The sequence below is a fragment of the Trematosphaeria pertusa genome (assembly GCF_010094035.1).
Source record: "Trematosphaeria pertusa strain CBS 122368 unplaced genomic scaffold BU26scaffold_2, whole genome shotgun sequence".
Taxonomy (NCBI): Eukaryota; Fungi; Ascomycota; class Dothideomycetes; order Pleosporales; family Trematosphaeriaceae; genus Trematosphaeria; species Trematosphaeria pertusa.
The window spans coordinates 1,716,928-1,736,928 of NW_022987213.1; the positions used below are offsets into that span (position 1 = coordinate 1,716,928).

The 20,001-nt window shown below is 54.9% G+C and overlaps 6 protein-coding genes across 6 annotated transcripts; 2 read left to right on the top strand and 4 right to left on the bottom strand.

The window, feature by feature from the left end:
- Positions 1 to 96: 96 nt before the first annotated feature.
- On the bottom strand, positions 97 to 3,655 carry BU26DRAFT_140960 (uncharacterized protein). The gene has a single exon (XM_033819816.1). It carries the CDS (start codon positions 3,564 to 3,566, stop codon positions 189 to 191), a length of 3,378 nt encoding a protein of 1,125 aa, XP_033689582.1. The 5' UTR covers positions 3,567 to 3,655; the 3' UTR covers positions 97 to 188.
- Positions 3,656 to 5,244: 1,589 nt separating this feature from the next.
- On the bottom strand, positions 5,245 to 6,274 carry BU26DRAFT_140994 (uncharacterized protein). Its single transcript, XM_033819817.1, has one exon. The coding sequence runs from the start codon at positions 6,137 to 6,139 to the stop codon at positions 5,471 to 5,473; it is 669 nt and encodes a 222-aa protein (XP_033689583.1). The 5' UTR covers positions 6,140 to 6,274; the 3' UTR covers positions 5,245 to 5,470.
- Positions 6,275 to 6,409: 135 nt separating this feature from the next.
- BU26DRAFT_527628 (voltage-gated potassium channel) lies at positions 6,410 to 8,653 on the bottom strand (the record flags this gene model as incomplete). Its single annotated transcript, XM_033830793.1, has 4 exons — positions 6,410 to 8,225; positions 8,323 to 8,481; positions 8,531 to 8,534; positions 8,599 to 8,653. 4 exons carry the CDS (start codon positions 8,651 to 8,653, stop codon positions 6,410 to 6,412), a joined length of 2,034 nt encoding a protein of 677 aa, XP_033689584.1.
- Positions 8,654 to 12,409: 3,756 nt separating this feature from the next.
- On the top strand, positions 12,410 to 13,140 carry BU26DRAFT_141289 (uncharacterized protein). The gene is made up of 2 exons (XM_033819820.1): positions 12,410 to 12,803; positions 12,871 to 13,140. Exons 1-2 carry the CDS (start codon positions 12,508 to 12,510, stop codon positions 13,031 to 13,033), a joined length of 459 nt encoding a protein of 152 aa, XP_033689585.1. The 5' UTR covers positions 12,410 to 12,507; the 3' UTR covers positions 13,034 to 13,140.
- Positions 13,141 to 15,606: 2,466 nt separating this feature from the next.
- BU26DRAFT_418078 (P-loop containing nucleoside triphosphate hydrolase protein) lies at positions 15,607 to 17,628 on the top strand (the record flags this gene model as incomplete). Its single annotated transcript, XM_033823232.1, has 6 exons — positions 15,607 to 15,963; positions 16,014 to 16,149; positions 16,199 to 16,556; positions 16,605 to 16,688; positions 16,725 to 17,078; positions 17,133 to 17,628. 6 exons carry the CDS (start codon positions 15,607 to 15,609, stop codon positions 17,626 to 17,628), a joined length of 1,785 nt encoding a protein of 594 aa, XP_033689586.1.
- A 554-nt stretch (positions 17,629 to 18,182) lies between these two features.
- On the bottom strand, positions 18,183 to 19,988 carry BU26DRAFT_514467 (uncharacterized protein). Its single transcript, XM_033827843.1, has one exon. The coding sequence runs from the start codon at positions 19,970 to 19,972 to the stop codon at positions 18,230 to 18,232; it is 1,743 nt and encodes a 580-aa protein (XP_033689587.1). The 5' UTR covers positions 19,973 to 19,988; the 3' UTR covers positions 18,183 to 18,229.
- Positions 19,989 to 20,001: the final 13 nt, after the last annotated feature.

Genomic DNA, 20,001 nt, shown 5'->3' on the forward strand with positions numbered 1-20,001 from the left:
TTGAATCATTCCGAATACCCATTTCCATCATACGATTTCATGTCGAAGGACCGTCGAGAAAATACCGAACGCTGGAGCAAAATGCAAACCGATTGAAAATGCTGAAGCAATCTGAAAACAAAGACCATCAAAAGTGTAGTATCCCAATTACCCCTAATTTTCCGAATTCATTACCTTCTCTTCAAGCCTCAATCTCTCCAGATCCCGTTCAACCCCTTAGCCACAAAAGACCCAATGTCGGCCGCCTGCTGGCATACGCCGTCGACGCAGGCTTCTCCAAGGCTACAATTCGCTAGGCACGGGCGCGTCGTCACTAAGGGTATTGGAGACGCAATCGACGGTACAGGCGTCGCTGGGGTAGGAGTCACCGCGGATCGGCAATGTCCCCTGTAGTCTGTGGTGAAGCCTGGCTCGCATGTAATGGCGGAGGTCTCACTCGTCGTAGTGCTGATCGCTCGACAATAGCTTCTGTAGTCTAGCGTGGATCCCGGCGGACATGTTTCGGAGCTACTGCTCGTTGTCGTAGTCGTCATTGAGCGACAGATGTTTCGATAGTCTTTTGTGTACCCGGGCGCACACTCTGGCGTGGTGGTTGACGAAGCGCCGGGAATGCAGGTAGAGTCATCGCAGGTCCCACTGCAGTAACCGCCGCACTCACCGCAGTTATAGGGATCTGAGCTGAGATCCACGCATGTGCCGTTGCAAGTGGCCGGCGTCTCCTCCGGGCACGACTCTATGCAAGTGTAATTGTCGCAGAGGCCGGTACAGACATTGCCGCATTGTCCGCAATTGAATGCATCCGAGCGGATGTCTGTGCATGTCCCGTTGCAGAAGTCAGGAGTCTCTCCTTGGCATTTCGTGCAGATTCCTTCGCTGTCCAATACCGTCCCCGCGGGGCACTCAGCGCTAGTGCAATTCCTTGTTTCTGGATCCCAATCCATCCCTTCGGGGCACAGTCTTATGCAATAGCCATCCCAGACATAACCAGGCGGGCATTCACAGGCTTCTGTCTCGTTGTTCCATGTCATATCCGATGGACAAACGCTCGTGCAACTCTCCAGTTCACTGTTCCACTCCGTTCCGGGCGGGCATTCACAAGTTTCTGTCTCGTTATTCCATGTCATCTCCGATGGACAGACACCCGTGCAACTCTCCAGTTCATTGCTCCACTCGGTTCCAGGCGGACAGGTGCAGTTTTGTGTCTCATCGTTCCATTCGGTCCCTGGAGGGCAAGATTCACAACTTCCACTATCATCAGGAAGCGAACCGTCCAGGCAAACGCAGGTAGAGTTCACGCAGCTGTAGTCGCAGGCAACACCACAAGCTCCGCAATTCTCAGTGGTGTCTAGGAATACGCATCCTAGTCCGGGACAATAACTATCGCCCGACTCGCTGTTGGTGCAGCTGTTGTCAGGAGGCAAGATAGGGAGGCACTCTCCCGTCTCTGGCACCCAGGTCGTGTTACCTAGACATGGGTTGATTGGTGTAGGGTCGGAGGGGCTTGGAGTGCTGGTATTTGATAGTGGTGGGTTCGATATAATAATTGTTGTACTAGGAGTCGTAGTAACGGGCGGCTCCGGCTCGTCAATGAAAGTTGTAGAGGGAGGCTGTGACGTAGTAGGAGGCTCGGGAATCGACATGCTCGGCGGCGCGGTGGAAGGAGGACTGGACGATGGGGGAGGAGACGGAGGTAATTCTGGTTCCGAAGAAGGCGGTACTTCCACATCTGTAGATGTCGGCGACTCAATAGGGGTGGTTAAAGATGGGCTTCCCACAACGGATGACGGTGGTACTGCTGGACTCGACGAAGGGCTCTCTGGAGAATCGGACGGTATTGGCGTCTCAACGGGAGGAAGCGACGAAGGCGGGGTTACTTCAGGGACATCCGACGGCTCTGGCGATGGAGGCAGACTACTTAGTAGCGTCGGTTCAGGGGAGGATGATGCTGACAGCTCAGACGGGCTTGCAGGATTTGAAACCGGCGACTCAGATGCAGGCGGGCTCGGAACCGGAGGGTTGGATGAGGGCGGAGCTGTAGGGAGATTCGACGCTGAGATCGACGCCGCAGTTTCGAGAGGAGCGGTGGGAACGGGTTCCGATGCGAGTTCCGAGGCGGCAGGATTACTCGGAGCAGGTTCAGATGCTGGTGGATTGCTCACTGGAGGAGTGCTGGGAACGGGCTCCGATAGAGGCTCTGAGGGAGCCGGATTGCTGGGAGCAGGTTCAGATGCCGGTGGAGTACTCACTAAAGGATTAGAAGCTGGCGGCGGTGCCACTGTTGGCGGCGGTGCCACTGTTGGCGGCGGTGAGGGGGCCACAGTTGCACTTGGAGTAATCTTCTCCGCCAAATCTTGCAAGCCCTCGCAACCATCTGGGAAGAACTCTTGGGCAACGGGATAGGCCTCGCTGACAGCGTAGTCGCACAACAAGCTCGCTCCAAAGACGGCGTAGAACTGCGTCCCAGGCTGGGGTAGCTTGTCTCCTCCGTAGATTGACTTGACACAGCCACCGACAATGGGAGGAGAGAAGCTTGCTGGGCTCTCCCCCCGAAAGTACCCTCCACAGACTGACGAGACGACATCCGCGACTAGGTTATGTGCGAATGTTTCGCCGTTCTGTCCTTGTGCATTCGCTTTTGCGGCAAGGTCCGAGCCAAAGTTCTCAGCGAAAGTGCGAACTTTGTCAGATACAGCTCGCACCCTAAGCGCGGCGCGAGCACGAAGCTCAGCTCGGCGGTGATGATCGATGGCAGATGCTTGGGCGACAGGAAGGAAGAGCATCAAACCAAAAAAGATGGTCAAAAATAGCACTTGCTTAGAGGGGCCACCACGCTTTGTTGAACCGCCCTCGAATTGCTCTGGCTGCCCAGTACCTGATGTAGGGCTGGGACTAGCATCCGGAGCCTCAGGGATTGAAGAAGCGCCGGCAGTGGCGGTACTGCTTCTGGCCGGACCTGTTGGCGACGGCGTCTCCTGCGCACCATTCGAGGTAGCGTCCGAAGCCCCAGGGATCGAGGCGGCGTTAGATGTTTCCTGAGAGCGGGAGGTAGCGTCTGGGACCTCTGGCATAGAAGCAGCTTTGGAACTTGCCGGAGGGCCAGAGCCAGCCCCGACACTAGCAGTACCGCTTCTAGCTGGGCCTGAGCCTGCTGTTGGCGTCGGCGTCTCTTGCACTCCCATCGGACAGTCATCCTCCTTGCCTTTATCTTCCGTTTTTGTGCCCTCCGCGGTACCATCGCTCATAAGTCGGAACTTCGAGCAATCCGCCATCATAATCTGCTGCTCCTGCGGTATGCGGTTGTCGATCTCGTTCGGGGCCGGATTTATTGGATCAGGGGCATTCTGTGTGAACGTGAAGTTCGACTGAAACGACGAGATGCCGGGAGGGCACTGGACATCGTTGGAGCAACTGTACTTGTCGCCATCGGAGCTGCATGTAATCTTCTGGAACCCGGTGATGTCCTTGCAGCTGGGTCCTGTGCAGCTGTAACTGAGCTCGTAGGTGTCGATCCCCGGGCCACAATTCGAGAATAGTCCTTGAGCCTGAGTGATAGAGTTGCTCGCCATCACGGGCGATATGTAGCGAGCGTAGGATGTAGGAACGACAGGCTGGATGAAGATCTTAGTCGGGAAGGGGTAAGGATCTTTTCATATACATAGGAGAGCTCTCTATAGGCAGAATGAAAAGAAAGGATAAGGCTGAGTCTAGAAATAGCGGCCAATAGATTTAGCGAAAAGAGGCTTTTACAGTGACCGGAAACAGGGACCGACAACACAGCAGGGAACAGCCGGCGAACGATGCACAAGGCAGAGGCTTGGACAAGCCATGTCCCACTGCCTAGACCAGCTGCAGCAAAGCTCTGCCATTGATAGACCCTCAACACTAGGCACGTAGAGTCGCTGGACTTGGGAACTAGGAAAGCCCTTTTTACCTGCAGTGAGAATAGATACGAATGACAAGAGGTGGCGCGCAGCAAAGACGCTCGGAAACATCCCTATCAAATCGACAGCCAGACGCTCTGAGAGTGGTTGGTTGGCTGAGGCTGAAAAGACCACGCGCTTCGTAGCTGAGACGGGGCTGGCAGCATGACTCCCAACAACGTTCCCATTGTGAGACAAAGCGTCGAAAGGACAACAGCTCTGGATGGGTGACCCTTCTTGCGTTGCTCGCTCATCAACTTGTGAAGGCCTTCAAGTTACGCGTTATGGCACGGAAACCTCTAACCAGCCCCGCATCTGCTGCGGCTAGAGCCTCAATCAACCTTTTACTCGATCCGCACCCACAAGCACAGCTAAAGTGCAGCCACGGGCAAGATGGTGCGCAGCTTCTGGCCGCACCTGGGGCTGAAAAGCGAGGTGTCAGGGAACGAGAGCTTGGCCGAGTTCAGCGTGGCGCGCCGAGCGGAAAGTGCCGTCCGCCATTGGATGGCCCAGATGCAGCCGCAGCGACAGCTGTAAGTATCCAAAGATCGCGTGATAAGCCGGCGGAAAGTGGGAGCGATGAAGATGTTGATGGGATGGAGGTTGGATGATGAGCGCAGACGGGTAGGAAGGACGGAGAGATCTCGAGCTAGAGCCTTTCGGGACTAGTCGATCCAGATTCACGATTCCGTCCCGAGGTCACGACAGCATCGGGCTCTATGGTCCCGTCGCGTTTGAATCCTCTCGCTTTGGCCTCGGAAAACCATTGCAGTTGTTGATGAACTCGAATACGTCCAGGTCTTTATCACAATCCTCTGGTACGATCGTCCTGTCGCTCTCAGATCCCCACGTAATCGGCGAAGACCCAATAGAACGAACGGTGCTTTTCGGCAGCCTCATTGCCCTTTCCGGTCATCGACTCTTTATCATGATCCTCTTTTCTTGAGCTGGAGCTCTCAGTACTTACCTTCCGCACGTCCTTAACGCAAGCCGCGATGTCCTCAGGACGAGGCCGCTTCCCCGTAGAGCCAGCACCTGGAGGCAGCGTTTCTCGTAGGCTCGGGCCATCGCTCCGAGAATCCTGACTCTTCTTTGACATGGGCCTGGAAGTCGAGCAATGCCTGGCACTTCTTCCAGGTTGACCTTGCAGATGCCGTTCTGGACGGCCGAGACGATGCGGTCAACCCAAGCAGAACCGGACTTCAGCGCGCTCCTCCAAGGTAGAGGACGCCTCGAACTTATTCTTCAGCTCGATGAACTTGTTGTCAATCTTCCACAGACGCCTCAGCGTCGCACTGACGCGAAAGTCTCCGGAAGCGTTGATGATCTGGCACTTGACGATGCGAACTTGCAGTTTTGAAGGTATACACGAAATAATGACCCACAAGCACATTCTCAGATTTGCATCCACGGCTATCCCGACACCACATGTCGATGCCGAACCGTGTATGGCATGTTTCGCTTAAATTGGCGGCAGCTCCATTCCGCGGACCAAACGCACAGCTAGCAACCGGTAAAACCATCTCACCACACAATGCACCTAGTTCGTGCTAATAATTATCCCCGGGAAGCGGCCCCTCAGGCGTCGAATACACTGTAGGCTCATAGCTACGCGCATACCCAGGAGGCAACGGCAGCCTGCTTTCCCTATCCCTTCTCCTGCCAAACAAGCCGCCGGAAAACGCGATCGAAACTCTCTTGTCGGATCGACCATCCGTAGTGAAATCGTCATCGCCGCGGCTAAATCTGACTGACGGGACATTGAGCCACTGGTTCCGCACGGGCGCACCGAGTCCGAAACCTCGACCAGGTATCGTATCTCGGTCAGAGGCATTCTGACCGTGGAAACCGCTAAGACTCTCCATACTCGAGTCGCCTTCCATACTGCTGTACATATCTCGAGGGACGGTGGTAAACGTAGATGTTGAGCCGCGGCGGTGTACAGGCGTTGGCTTGATAGGCCTGGCTGGGAGTTTAACAAGCTCGATTCCGTCGTCAGCACCGGGCTGAGGTGCGGTTTGTGGGGCTTGTGTTGGGATGCCGACGCGATCGTCGAGAAATACAGGCTTGCCCTTTCGGTTGTGTAAGATGACGCCTATGACGAGGAGCCCGGCCGCTATGGTGATGCAGACGGCAATCGGAGCTGGGTAGATTTTGGGAGGCGTAGCCGAGGGGACGAGCCCGGGAGGCGGCGTAAGGGTGATGGTAGGGACGGCCATCAGGATTGAAGGTAAACGGAGACGAGTCCCTCTTGCGCAGTGTGATGGGGATGCTTTTTGGGGGATAAAGTGTTAGGCCGGGACTGAGGAATCAAGGTGCTGACATTAGGATCGTGCCAGGTTATGAAGAAGTCTTTAAATATTGATTGATATGCTCGTTCGCACAAAACCAGAGAATGTGACATCCTGATCGTAGGCATTGAAGGCGTGGCAATTGAAGAGGTGGCGGACACTTCACCGCACACATTAGCCGTTCGTGATCTTCGCATATTATTCATCCTTCTTCCCTTTTTCCCGGTCGTGTGCAGACTCAATCTCCCCCTTCAGCTCTGTCTCGGGAGCGGTTGATTCGGACCCTGAGCTTCCTTTCCCTTTGTTCTTGAGATCTGACATGGAAATGGGAGGCGGCTCTCTCCGTAAACTCTCATCGGATGACCGCAATTTCATCATTTCCATCTCCAAGGTTGCCATCAGCCGCTGCAGAAGCCATTGGGCCTCTGTCTTACTGCCCATGAGTGGACTGCGGATTCCGAGCCAACTCCACTTCAAGTTCTCTCCCTCATCCGCAATTCCAAGGTCGGGCTCGCTGCCCTGTCTGCGGCGGTGGTGAACGTTGGGTTTTCGATGGGATTCGGCATCGTCCTCGTCTTGACCTATCAGGCGAAGATAGTAGCTCCATTCATGATATGTGTATTGCTTGGGCGGTGTCGTGCCAACATCTTTCAATAACTGCCGTATCTCTTTTGCAAGCACAAAGTGGTAGAAACGAATATCTCGCTCAAGATAATCTCCATGCTCACCAACCTCCTCGGCCTCTTCTAGCTCGTCTTCTTCAACATGTCTGGCTAGGCGATCGAGCTTCGTTTGCTCAGCTGCGCCACGAGCCGTCAGCCCTTTGTCGGCTCCCTCGTTGTCGGTGTTTAGATTCCCCAGCTTCAGTCTTTGCAAACCGACTTTGAGTGTTGACCCGAGCCCCTGCTCTCCGGGAAGCACAGTGAGCGATCCAATCCACATGGTCAAATCCTTAAAGCTTTTGATGACTGTGTCTCCCATGTTGCTGATGAGAATCGTGAGCATGGGTACGGCTAACAAAGTCCAGAATACGAAGAACGTTTTCCCAGAATTGCTGATCGGAGTGAGGTCGCCGTATCCGATAGTCAAAAGGGAGAAATAGGCGAAATACATCGACATGAAATAGGTCCACCCTTGCGGCTGCTCTGAGTACCAGAACACTAGCGCGCCGAGAAACCATAGAAGCAGGGAAGCCGTGGTGGAAATCGCGAGCGCGGTATACTTTCGGCTTCGTTCTGCCTTCTCTTGGATTTGCCGCATAACACGAAACTCTTGCTCCCTTCTTTGCGACTCGGTCAGGCCTTTTTCTGAGAAGGACGTCTTTGTCCAACGCCCGACCGTGATCGTTCTCTTGTCGTCGTCGACGGTTGAAACGACTTTTTGCCTCTTCGTCTCCAGGAAGCGGGCGGCCATCTTCTGTTTGCCTCTTTCGAGTATCAACGATCGTATAGAGCCGATCACTAAACCAACCATGACAATACCGCCAAAAGCGAAGGGGAAAAGTAATGACCGGCCTGCATGGGTACTGGGTGAAAAGTCCCCGAGGCCAACGGTGAGCAAGGTGACATCAGCCCAATAGACAGCATCTAAGAAATCCCAGCCTTCAACCGTAGAGAAGACTAGAGCGCCAAGAAGGAGGTAGACAACAAAGCTGATGGTTTGAAGCATTAACGTCCTTTGGCTAGGTGTGAGGCGGAATGCTTTTCTGTAATGGCCCCTATATGCTCCAACTACCGTCAGGATCATCAACGAGGAGACGATGAAGTAGAGGCCAGAGGCAATAACCGCATAGTAGTAAGCCTGACTCAAGGCGTGTGCTGACGCTGGTGGAAGTCGAAATGCGGACGTAGAAGCCACCGAGACGAGTGCGATAAGGAGGAAGGAGGCCATGTACCAGCCCACTATCGTGATTGGCTGAGCTATTGTAAATGAGAGACGGCTGGTCATATTGAGGAGCAGGGCCATGTTCGCAATCAAGGCGAACGCGAGGGATACGGCATTGATCGCTATAAGCCTGTGATGCATGTCAGTTCAGACTGCTTGTAAGGGTTTCAAATTTGGTTGGGGAAAGGCTCGTGCCCCAGCGCGAGAATCATTACGGTAGTACTTGCCATTTGGGGTCTTGGATCTTCTGTCCGTGTGCTTCGTCCTTCCCGGGTGGGATATACACTCTCCATTTCGTTACGAGAGCGCATATACTGAACGCGTTGGCGATGGGCCCAAAAGTGCCAGCGATCAGCGGGCAAGCAGTTGAAGCAAACCACCATCGACTGCGTTCCGGTTAGTTCTCGTTTCAACACAGAAGGTATCATGGGTTACTTAACTAGGGTCAAGGAAATCCTGCTCTTCCCATTCAGCGGCCTTCCTGTCCTCATCGTAGACATTACGGTTCACGTCCTGCGCCGCCTTTTCGACAGGCTCGTCGAGCCCGGGATCGTTCATTGCCCTGGTTGAGAGGTTCGAGGCTCCTGGACTTCGAGATGTGTGGAGAGGAAGAAGGACATGATCCCGTTATCAAGGAAACAAGCGCAGCAGACGGAGAGGGAAAGGATAAACAAGATTTGACGCGGTGCATGTGCAAGGCGAGCGCGTGGACAACCTTGCAAACGGATGACGTCTTGTGGCGCAGAAGCGAGCCGTGCTGATTGCTTAGAAAAGATACACTACGCCCCGTTAGATCGCCCTGTCAATTCCAATCCGTCTGGTATTCGGTCACCTTGGCAAGGCTTTGTCTCACTTCATCTGGGTGGCTAAGAGATCGCACACATTAGTCTACTAAGATATTGGTCTGGTTGTTGCTATCTTTGATGCTCGCATGACCCACCACCCTAAGTATGTTAGGACATACCACCGTGAAATTGAGTGAACTTCGAGAAAACAGGATTCCCGGTTTTACCTCCTCTTAGATGTAGCTACCACTAAAGTGTAAAGTCTCCCGTTTTGAATTGCTAGAGGGAGAGAAAAGGACTCGGAATCCTGATCGTGGCTTGCTGGATATCAAAGATAGATATTTTACACAAGCGGGCCGTAGCCATACCTACCATTAAAGGATAGACTTCAAGGATGACAAGGCGCCCCTGGCTTTGTACCCCAATGGGGTGCGGTTTTCGGGTGGAGGCTCGCTCTTACCTTCACGCAGTCGACAGCCACAATTATGAGGCGCATAAATCGAGGAGAGCTGCTGCCAGTGACACACGTATTTGCAAGCTGGAACTTGCTCGTAGAGAAATTGATGCTCCGTGCAGTATGTTGCGTCCAAGTCTAGGCGCATGGTGGTGCTGGATCTGAAGAAGAGCAGTAAGGGAACTTGGCCGGGTGCAGGACGTAGAGGCAGCGGCCCTGGATCTCGGTTCCGAGAAAGGAGAATGTCCTCAAGGGTCGTAGGAGAGGTTATACTTTGCTGAGGGCCAATGTGCGATGCGATGTGATGACGGTGTGCAGCGTGGACTCAGCGTGTAGGGGTCCGGCCCACAAATCGGACGCCCACACTCCAAAACGCTTGAAAACGGGTTTGCAAATCCAAAGCCAGGCCGTCGAACGTCGTTTGCCAGGCTTGTCGCCCCGCTCGTCCAGGCCCCTCGCTTATGACCCACAAGACCCCATAATCTCCTATATATAACTATTAATTTGCCTTACCTAGCATCAAAACTTGACCCGATTCAGAGGGTATGGCAAAGTCGGAGGACATTACCGGTTCAAATTGTAAGCCCCCTTCCCCAATAGCACAATTCCCCCAAAGTAGTAAACCTTAGTAGGTTTCTCTTTCCCTTCTAGCCTGCGGAGCTAGGAGGTTTTCTCTTTGCTTCTCTTTTTGTCATTTTGGGGTGGTTTGGCTGGGTCGAGGGTTCGAGTACAAGGAGTAGAAGGTATTCTTTTGCTTCTATCAAGTGTCGGAGGGTTGTGATGTGCGTGGGAGACGGGGAGGTTGATTACAGTACGTAGAGGCCGTTTGTATCCCTCGGGGGCTCGAATATATCCTTCGAGTCGTTGATATAGATCTTGCGAATCAGCTTATACTCTTTCTTCTGTGTGCAGCGCACTCCATAGCGCTTTTTGTGACTCCGTTGTTGCATGGTGGTGAGCTTCCCCTCGGGGGACATCGCGCTTCGCCGCACCGCAAGCCCCGACACACAACCACCCACCACGCCCCCAGACACAACTCAGCTGAGCACTCAAGATTGATGATGGAGTTGCCTTGAAAGGCCTTGATTACTTGCTCGCGAGATCCCTGAGCATCTTTTTCCTTGTTGTAGTACGCCGCACGCCGCACGCCGCACGCCGCACGCCGTATACGAAGCCGGGCGCCTCATCGACCCAACACCAACACCACGCGTCGTACCACACCAGCTGAGCAGTCGAGGATAATGGAGCTGGCTTAAAAGGCATTAATACCTTACTCGCAAGATCCTCGAGCACCTTTTTCCTCGATGTAGCACGCCGCAGGCCGCATGCCGCATGCCGCAGGCCGCAGACGAAGCCGGGCGCCGCATCGACCCAACACCAACACCACGCGTCGTACCACACCAGCTGAGCAGTCGAGGATAATGGAGCTGGCTTGAAAGGCATTAATACCTTGCTCGCAAGATCCTCGAGCACCTTTTTCCTCGATGTAGCACGCCGCAGGCCGCATACGAAGCCGGCCGCCGCATCGACCAGACACAACACCACGCATTGTACCACACCAGCTGGGCCTAGCAGATGCGCAGATGACGGTGGAGTACTTCCCCAGTTGCTCGACCGCTGAATTGCGAGCAATAGGATGCCGTCATGGGCCTCGCCCTCGGGCCGTCGCAATCAATGCACACACGACAGCAAGGTTCGATCTATGGCCCAACGCGTCGGGCATTGCCGACCAACACTATTAACGGAGCATGAAGGACGTCTAAGTAGCCTCGAGGCACAGAGCGAGGGGGCAGGTTGGCGACCGCCGCGACAGCGTCGCGACGTAACGGAGCCGACGAGACAAACTCGATCGCATACCGGACCCGCACGCCTCCGAGGCTCTCTCGCATACCACGATATCGACGATATAATACGAGTGCCTCCTGTGTTGCTACAGCCCGGCTAGATACCGTTGCAGGGACGACTTTGCCGCGGCGAGTTGGAGTATCGGCCCGCTCAACAGATACGGCCTCGACGTTGCGATGCCACAGTATCAAAGTGTCTGCGCACAAGCATTACGAGTTACAGACATCGTGCTGGAAGTGGGAATGACACCGAGCGGGCGGCGCGAGGAATCGATTGACGAATGATACTCGACCACCATCCAAGAGGCGACAAAGCGGTCAAGCCACGGTGCCTCGGCATTCCAAAGGGGTTACTAGTGATCGAGGACATGAATAAAGAGGGCAATAGAGTCGCGGTCTTGTCAACATGGCCGCCGGCGTTGGATTCGTATGGGAGCTCTCTGATAACGACCAACTCAAGTAGTCGCCAGGGAGCTAGGTCGGAACACCATAATAAAACTTCCTTTGGACGACTGCGTTTACGAGGCGGACAAGCAACCAGGATGCGATCGAGTCCGCTTTTAGGTGTCGACGAACCGAGGATATACGCTAAAGGCGTTGATGTTTGATAAGATGAAAACCATCTTTGAGGCCACCAGAATTCGGGATTTGGAACATTTGATCCGGATCAGAGGATACTTCTTCGGTTTCAGTAGGCCTGTAACATTTGGGATTCCGCCGAAAGACCACCCGATCGAAAGTCATCCATACAACTCGGCCACCAGGTTCAGAATGCGAGCCATCGTGTTCAGCAATGGGAAGCGCTCAACATCAACGAGGGGGAAGTGTCGTGCTTGAGAACCGCTGGCCGGTAATGGGTACCGTGTACAAAGGAATGGCCGTCGAGCTTGTAAACCCGTTCCAAAGATGTGAAATTCATGTCGCCCAACTTGTTGCTTGACACGATAGGACGTCTGGTCGGGTTTGCCGGTAAAACACCTGAACGCCGGAGGTGCCAAGAATGCAGCAAGCTTGAGAATATCCGCTAAAATCGTCGAGACTCGGAAAAGTTCCCTTGTCCGGCAGGCTTTGCTCCATAAAGTGCCCGTTGTTGGACGAGATGAAAGCGTATAGCCCCCGAGGACCGATCTCATCCCATCCAGTCTTCGCGACGAATGAGCTCTACTGGACACTCAAAGCTCGCTGCCGCTGACTCGCCATGCTCTGGGTCTCCTCTGTCGATCAATGCCTTGAAATTATCCATTCATTCCTTGCTCTTGCGGGAATAGACGCATCCGATTCACTTTCGGATTAAGAGAATCCTCGGGCCGAGTATCCCCTTCGGTACCAATGTGTCACACGGCACATCATCGGGTTGCTGGTGCAAGATTTGGGGTGTACGCCTGGTTTTGGCCTCGATATACGGGAATCGTTGTATCCGCGCCGCATTCGGCGCGACACGGCGCAAAAGCCGCTGTGTTTTGCCCAACAGAACGGACGCTTTCCATACACGATGCCATCTCCCATTTGTCCTTGCTCAAGAGATTGGGGTTCCCTCTCCGCGGAGCTCAAGATGGCTCCTGCAAGAGGCACCGACAAGGTGGTCGCAAAGTCTTATCGGCGGTCATCCTTATATCGCGCTCGTTATCGTGCAGGGGAAAGCCGCGCCTGTCACGGTTGGAGAGCTTTGTATCCGATCGTTGATGATGATACCGCCGTGTTGAGTGTTGCGTTCCTGGTCTACGTGGTTGTGTGCTCGGTCCTTCCCCTGGCATCCACGGAGGGTGGACGAAAAGAAAGCGCTGGTGTGCGCCTCCTTCCCGAGGTCCGTAAGCCGCACCAAGTCTTCATGCGGAGCGCAAGTGTAGAAGCCTGATTGTATCGATGCTCGTGCGACTCGGCGGGGGTAGTCGCGCTGGCGCTTTTGAGCATGCGGCCTCCAGCACTAAGAAGCAGCCCGGGGGTGCGCGGACGAAGCCGGAATGTACCTGAAGCTTACTGCCTGGACTCCGCCTCCCATATCGATGCTTGTCGGAGCTGAGCGGGAAATTTGAGAGGCAGGTTGGCCGCAGCAGAGGGGCGTAACCGCATGCCTTTGCCTGAGCGTCTCAGTATGGGAGAGCCAGTATTGGAGAGCCAGTATGGTAGAGCGCCCCGACAAGCCTTTGCCTGCGCGTCTCAGTATGGGAGAGCCGGTATGGGAGAGCGCCCCGACAAGCCTTTGCCTGCGCGTCTCAGTATGGGAGAGCCGGTATGGGAGAGCGCCCCGACAAGCCTTATTCCTCCTCGCGCATGAGCACAGTGGCCGGATGGCTGCGCTCTAGCTCACGGGTAGGGTATTCGCGCTCGTTCGGGTATCGGCGTGCGATTAAGATCTGGGAAGCCTATGTCGTAAACCGACCGCTGTGAGCTGTGTTCTCTCTAAAAGAATACTCAGATAACCCCTTGAGCACAAGAAAGGCCCCGTATGCCCCTGCTTCCGTATATAACGGCCGCATGTTGGGGGCTGTTGTCGCTGGCAGACTTTCCACGCCGCAGGGGCGCGGGTGCTCGAATGAGGCCCATCTACCCCATGTCCGGCAAAGCGGCCGTCGCTAGCAATATCGTAGAAGGTATCTCGCGGGCTGAAAGACGGGTAGACGAATATTGATGCGATGTCGCACAGTGAGGAGGTGGGTGTTGGGGGGACGTCTGTGAGAGCGCGGCGAAGGGGCAGGTATCCGGCGCATCCGCCGCTTGCGCGCCCCCTCCCTAAACGCCTGTATATGAGAACTATATTCCCATGACGAGCGTCGTCCACAGAGTCGCAGCAATCCGACCAGGCGCTTCCCCGGACAAGGAAGACGATGATGTGAGGGTTTGACGCTCGGGACGGGGTGTGATCATTGACGGTACGCCGCGCCGCTGCATAACGAACGAATTATGGGCCGGCATAACAGCCCATCGGCTTTTCCTGGCCTAGTCAATGTACACGGACCGCTTTGGATCGACGACCTCCTAGTCCTCATCGCGGCTCTTCGCGACTCCGCAAAGGACTACCAGAAAGGCGAGAATGTGTCGCGCAGTCGTAGTCGGATGACGAGCACAGCGGAGCTTCCACATATGCTCTCGACTAAGCGAAACGCACTTCTGCAAGAGTAGAGCAAGTGCGAAGAAGAGCCCCTTTCGATCCGGCCCGGGCGACATAGGGATTGGTAAGGTATCTACTTGTAAACCAACGCTTCTCCTGTCTCTAACTTCTGCAATCGTTCGTTCTTTCCTACAGCTCGACCTTGGGCCCATGACCCTTCGCTATCTTTCTTTCTCTGCTTCTCCTTGATTGAGCTGGAGCGCCCGGTTGCTCATCCATGGATACCCACGCCCATCGCCTCGTCTCAATGCAGATTAGGCATCATGACTTCCGTAGAGTCGTCTTTCTCTTCTCGAAATGTCGAAGGACGCTATAGCAATACACTTCACTCGAAAAGTAAACGCGTTAATAGGGCTTCTCTAGGGCACAGGACCTCGGGATGAAAGAGATATTCAATATGCGTTGCTAGAGTCCCAGGCTGTGGTAGATCCAGCGAACGGCCTCGCAGGGTGCGGCCTTTTGTGCTATGCTTCACAGTTGTTGATGGTACTTTTTACTTAGGTGTCTCTGCTATCTCTATCGCTCTCGTGCTGACCATTGCTAGGTGTGGACACCTGCATGGCGTTGTGTGCCTCATCGAAACCAAGTGGAAACCTTGGAAGGAGGGAAGCTTAGCGAAGGTCATAGTTCATCTGATTCCCGAGGTCTTCCAATCCGCCCAAGAAGACTCATATCCCATCAAATAGCCAATCCCGAAAGCTCAGTGCAAAGGAAGGACCCTTTCCAAAGCGGTCTTGAGTGGTGATCTGATGATGGTAACCATCACCAAGTGCACATCAACATCTCGCTACTTTCAACAGCACTGCGGGACAAGAGCATAGAGTGGGCAATGATTGAAGTACTTCACGTCGCTCGTTCCGACGCAAGTTCACCCGCGTTTTCCGTCTCCTCGATGAACGTCATCATCACCACTACCACCGAAACACATCTCTCTTCAGCGACTATGGCTCACTTTTCAGTAGTAAGCAGCATCTCGGCCCCGCCCTCGCTATATCATCCTGTGGCGGACCTCACCCGAGATCGCTCTCTGTCATAGTCCGCAATCGGCTGCACACACGGCGCTCTCGCGCGCTTCGTCGGCTTCACCTCGTCCCCTCTCACTCGCAGATTCTCCGCCGTGGAAGCTTCTCGCTTGCCCCGCTCCTGCCTCGCCGTCGCCGCAACAACGCGCCAAGCATCGTTAGTGCGCCTGCCCTCTCCACATAAACACTGTCCTGCCCTCTTTCTGTCCGCAAATTCTTTCGACCTCCTCCACCTCACACACATCATTTCTGCCTCTGAGCACCCACACCCTCTTCTTCATTCACTTCACCGTCGATATGTCTGACGCTGGAGTCGCCGTCGACGACGCCACTGCGGCTCGCGCCAAGCAGCTCGCTGAGGACATCCAGAAGGCGAAGGATGCCGGCTGGACGAACCCCATCCCCTTCAACTACGAGACCGTTGCCGGTGGCCAACCAGATGTCAGGGACGAGGGTCGCGACAGCGCCAATTGGCTCTCCGATGCCGTCGTCTACGAGTGGGATGACGACTTCGGTGAAGTCGGTCCGCCCAACCCCGAGCTCGAGAAGGTCCTCTACGAGAATCCCGACATGATGCGCGCAGGCGGTGCTATCCAAGCCCTGTCTTTTCAAGTCATTGTCAACGCCAAGGAGGAGGTGCACCCCGTCCGTGAAGTAAATCTAGCCACAGCCTTTTTGATGTCGCCCACTAAATGGCTCAATAGTTCAACGAGGCCGGCCTTCACCCAGTTATGCTCGAGAATGTGGAGAAGTGCAGGTACTACAAGCCGACTCCTATCCAGGCTTACTGCATCCCATCTGTCTTGACTGGACATGATGTTGTTGCTATCGCGCAGACTGGTGTGTGCTTTACTCGTTCCTCCTCTTCCATTCTCGCTCACATCAACAGGCTCGGGCAAGACGGCCGCCTTCCTCATTCCCATTCTCTCCAAGCTCATGGGCAAGGCTCGCCAGCTTGCGGCGCCGCGACCAAATCCTGCCAAGTACAACGTCAACACCGATCGCGTCCGTGCTGAGCCGCTCGTCCTGGTGGTGTGCCCGACCCGCGAGCTGGCTTGCCAGATCTTTGATGAGGCCCGTCGTCTCTGCTATCGCACCATGCTCCGTCCCTGCGTCATCTACGGTGGCGCTCCTTCTAGGAACCAGCGTGAGCAACTCGAGATGGGTTGTGACATCCTCATCGCCACTCCCGGCCGTCTCATGGACTTCATGCAGGATGTGAATCGCCTCTCGCTTGCTCGTCTCAAGTAGGCATTGCTACTCGCCTCGAATCGTACTGTGACTGACCAGGGTAGGTTTACCGTCATTGACGAGGCTGATGAGCTGCTGTCGAGTGGTTGGGAGGAGGCAATGGAGAAGATCTTCCAGGGCTCTGGTATGTCTGTGCAACTCAACGGATAACGCCAACTAACAAGCTTCGTAGACAACAATGCCGACGCCGACCACACATATCTCATGTTCTCTGCCACCTTCTCCAAGGCCACTCGTAGGCTGGCCCGCGACTACATGGATGAGGACTTTGTGCGCATCAAGGTCGGTCGTGTTGGAAGCACGCATCAGAACATCAAGCAGCAGGTTGTCTACGTCGAGGACAGCCAGAAGAACCAAGCGTTGTTTGACCTGATCTTCTCGGAAGGTCCGCAGCGTACGCTTGTCTTCGTCAACTCCAAGGTCAAGTGCGATATGGTCGACGACTTCTTGTACAACAAAGGCCTTCCTTCTACGTCTATCCACTCGGACCGCACCCAGCGTGAGCGTGAGGATGCCTTGTAAGTCTTAACACCAACTATACTCTCTTGAACCTGTCCTGACCCTATGAACAGACGTGCCTTCCGTACAGCTTCGTGCCCTATCCTAGTGGCTACCGGCGTGACTGCTCGTGGTCTTGATGTTGCGAACATCAAGCATGTCATCAACTACGACCTTCCATCTACCCAGCATGATGGCATCACGGAGTACGTCCACCGCATTGGCCGCACCGCCCGCATCGGCAATGAGGGCAAAGCAACTTCGTTTTACAACGACCGGAATGAGGACATCGCCGAGGATCTCGTCAAGCTCCTCCTCGAGAACAAGCAGGAGATTCCCGAATTTCTTCAGGATAAGGTGCCTGCCGAGCCAGACAAGATCGAGTGGCACGATAACACCGACGATGAATCTGAGGCTGGGGACTTTGGCGCTGACGCTGGTTTCGGTGGAGGCTTCGGCGATGCTGGTACTGACGCTGGATTCGGTGGCGGCTTCGGCGGTGACGCAGGAGGCTTCGGAGATTCTGGGGGCTTTGCTGCCGAAGGCGAGAACAAGGTTGCCTCTTGGTAAGCGCATTGCCGCTGGCCATGCGCCTCCCTCGATACGTCATCCTTCCCTACCTTCCACGCCTCACCCTCCGGTGTGGCGTGGATCTCGCTGAGCGGTATGCGCGTTTCTCAAGCGACCACCGTCCCGGTTCCAAGGCGTCAAAAATGAGCTCGATTTCATGGGTATCTGTCTGCGAAGGTGGCTTGGCTGTGAAGATTGCGTTCCGGTCGCTGCCACCGACTTTGCAATGATGACAATCATGGTCAGGTAGTTCGAAATATCAGAAAATGCAAGTGTATCTGCAAAACCTTGGAAGGTTCTTTCCTCGTATGCCGATGTGATCGGCATCTATCGCCGCGTAGCGTGGCAAATTTTTTTTTTTCATTTCCGAACTCTCCGGAAGGAATCCGACACATGTGCTTGCTTGACGAGCGTATACTCTGTGTGGACCAAACCTTTTAATAATATGCCCCTCGGATGAGCGATAAGAGCAAGCGATATCGGCTGACCAAAAAGCCAAAGGCAAGGCATCACACAGGCACAGTTCATAGAGACACGGAATTCAGTAGCCTTCAGCAGCCATGCTTGCCTAGATTTCCAACACGTATCTATACATAGGAGCTTAGAAGACGAACGTCCTCGCATACTTCCGATCCATGTCCTCATACTCCTCCTTAAGCATCTTACCTCTCAGCTTATTCAACCTCATTGTAACGCCCTCCTCCTCGCCCTCAAGGTTCTGCACATCCTCGTCCAGCTTCTGTGTACCCCATAGCTTCCACATCAAGCCGTGGAGACTACGACTCTTCGCCGCGTCCCGTTTCTCGTGCGCTTCAGCAGCGAGGTACGTCATTATCTTGCCCCAGGACTCGAGCCCGACTTCCTCGCACTGTTCGCACTTCTTGCGGCGCTCGTCGTCGTTCGCGATGGGGGCGAGCGACTGTGCTATTTTGGCGGTGGAGACGGCGTCGCGGACCCAGGAGAGGCCTTGCTGACGCTGAGAGGGAGACGAGCCCGCGGTCGCGAAGAGGATCTCGCCGATGTACGACTTCAGGGCTGCTTCTTCGCAGCGGTCTTCTTCGCGGCGGAGAAGGGGCTCGTCGCCTGTAGGTGGGAGGGGAGGGTAGTCAGGCTCATTAAGCAGGCTCAGTAGTGTGCCTGTTAAGCTCGAGTCTGGTTCTTCTGCGGGTGGTGGCGGAGGTGCAGGATCGGCGGTTAGTCGGGCGCGCAGGAGGGAGATGAGGATGGGGAGGGCAGCGATGATGTTCCCTTGTTCGGCGTGGAAGGTAGCCAGGTTTGTGGCGGCGTAGACGAGGTTGGGTGTTATGTGTTCTTTGGGTGCGGTGGAGGAGAGGACACCGCTGGTGCGGTTTATGGTGGTCGAGGGGTCGGGGATGGGAAGGCCAGAAATAGCGATGTCGAGCGCCCAGCGGTACATTTCTTCTGCTGAGTCGGGGAGCTTTCTGAAGGCGAGCCAGTCGGCATAGCCCAAAGCTGCTGTGAGACGTTGATTTGTTGTGAAGCCTTTCGAGGTTATGATCTTGAGGTAGAAGGTTTCTGGGGCTTCTGCTGCCGGAACTCGTTGGTCTTCCTCTGGCACTGGTGGCATGCCTGGTAATGTAGCCTTCGGTCGGGGATTCGTGGGCGACGCGACAAACTCAGGCGCCCATACATTTCGTCTCCATTTATCTGTTACCCATCCCTCTAATCTTTCGGCTGCTCGCGCCATGCCCAGGAGCACTTCATAGTATCCCTGCCGCCATTCCTCGCTCTTCGCCGTCAGGTCGTATCCCGCCTTCCCTACGCCGGGCACCATCAATCCTCCCTCCTCTTGCTCTACCAGTCCTGCGCCATCCTTGGTTGGATTCTCCAATCTGTTCATCGCAGACTGCAACTCTGAGTACACCCTCGCCCAGTTGGGGAACCCCTCATCCTCATTGTTCTCCGGCACCTGCCACCACTTTCCCCTGCGAAACCTTATCCTCGTGATTAAACTCCACTCATGCGGTGACGGGAAGGCTCTCTCCTGCCTCTCGCTCAGTATCCCGAAGCTCGCAAGACTGAAGCATGTCGTTACTATCCAGATTAGAACGGTGTACTTGACAGTCTGCCGCGCCGTCTCTTTTATGAACTTCTTGTGATTTGCGCTGATAGAGAATAAACGGAATATTTGGCCATTGGAGAGGTACTGGCCCGTGGGGTAGAGGAAGGGCAGCTGTGGTCGGGGAGTGCTTCGGTTCGTGATGAGCAGGAGCCGGGGAGGTTTGTGGGAGAATTGGCGCGGGCAGGGAGGCTCAGGGTAGTGCGCATTGGGGGGCCGTAATAATCGTCGCGGAAGACGTATTCGATGCGTAGCAGGCCGCATTTCTGGCGATCGTTCGGATGATACGTACT

Coding starts and splice junctions, on each gene's coding strand:
- BU26DRAFT_140960 (XM_033819816.1), bottom strand. CDS start 3,566: ATGGCGAGCAACTCTATCACTCAGGCTCAAGGACTATTCTCGAATTGT.
- BU26DRAFT_140994 (XM_033819817.1), bottom strand. CDS start 6,139: ATGGCCGTCCCTACCATCACCCTTACGCCGCCTCCCGGGCTCGTCCCC.
- BU26DRAFT_141289 (XM_033819820.1), top strand. CDS start 12,508: ATGTGTCACACGGCACATCATCGGGTTGCTGGTGCAAGATTTGGGGTG. Junction 12,804..12,870: donor ATCCTTATATCGCGCTCGTT/ATCGTGCAGGGG, acceptor TGATGATGATAC/CGCCGTGTTGAGTGTTGCGT.
- BU26DRAFT_514467 (XM_033827843.1), bottom strand. CDS start 19,972: ATGCGGCCTGCTACGCATCGAATACGTCTTCCGCGACGATTATTACGG.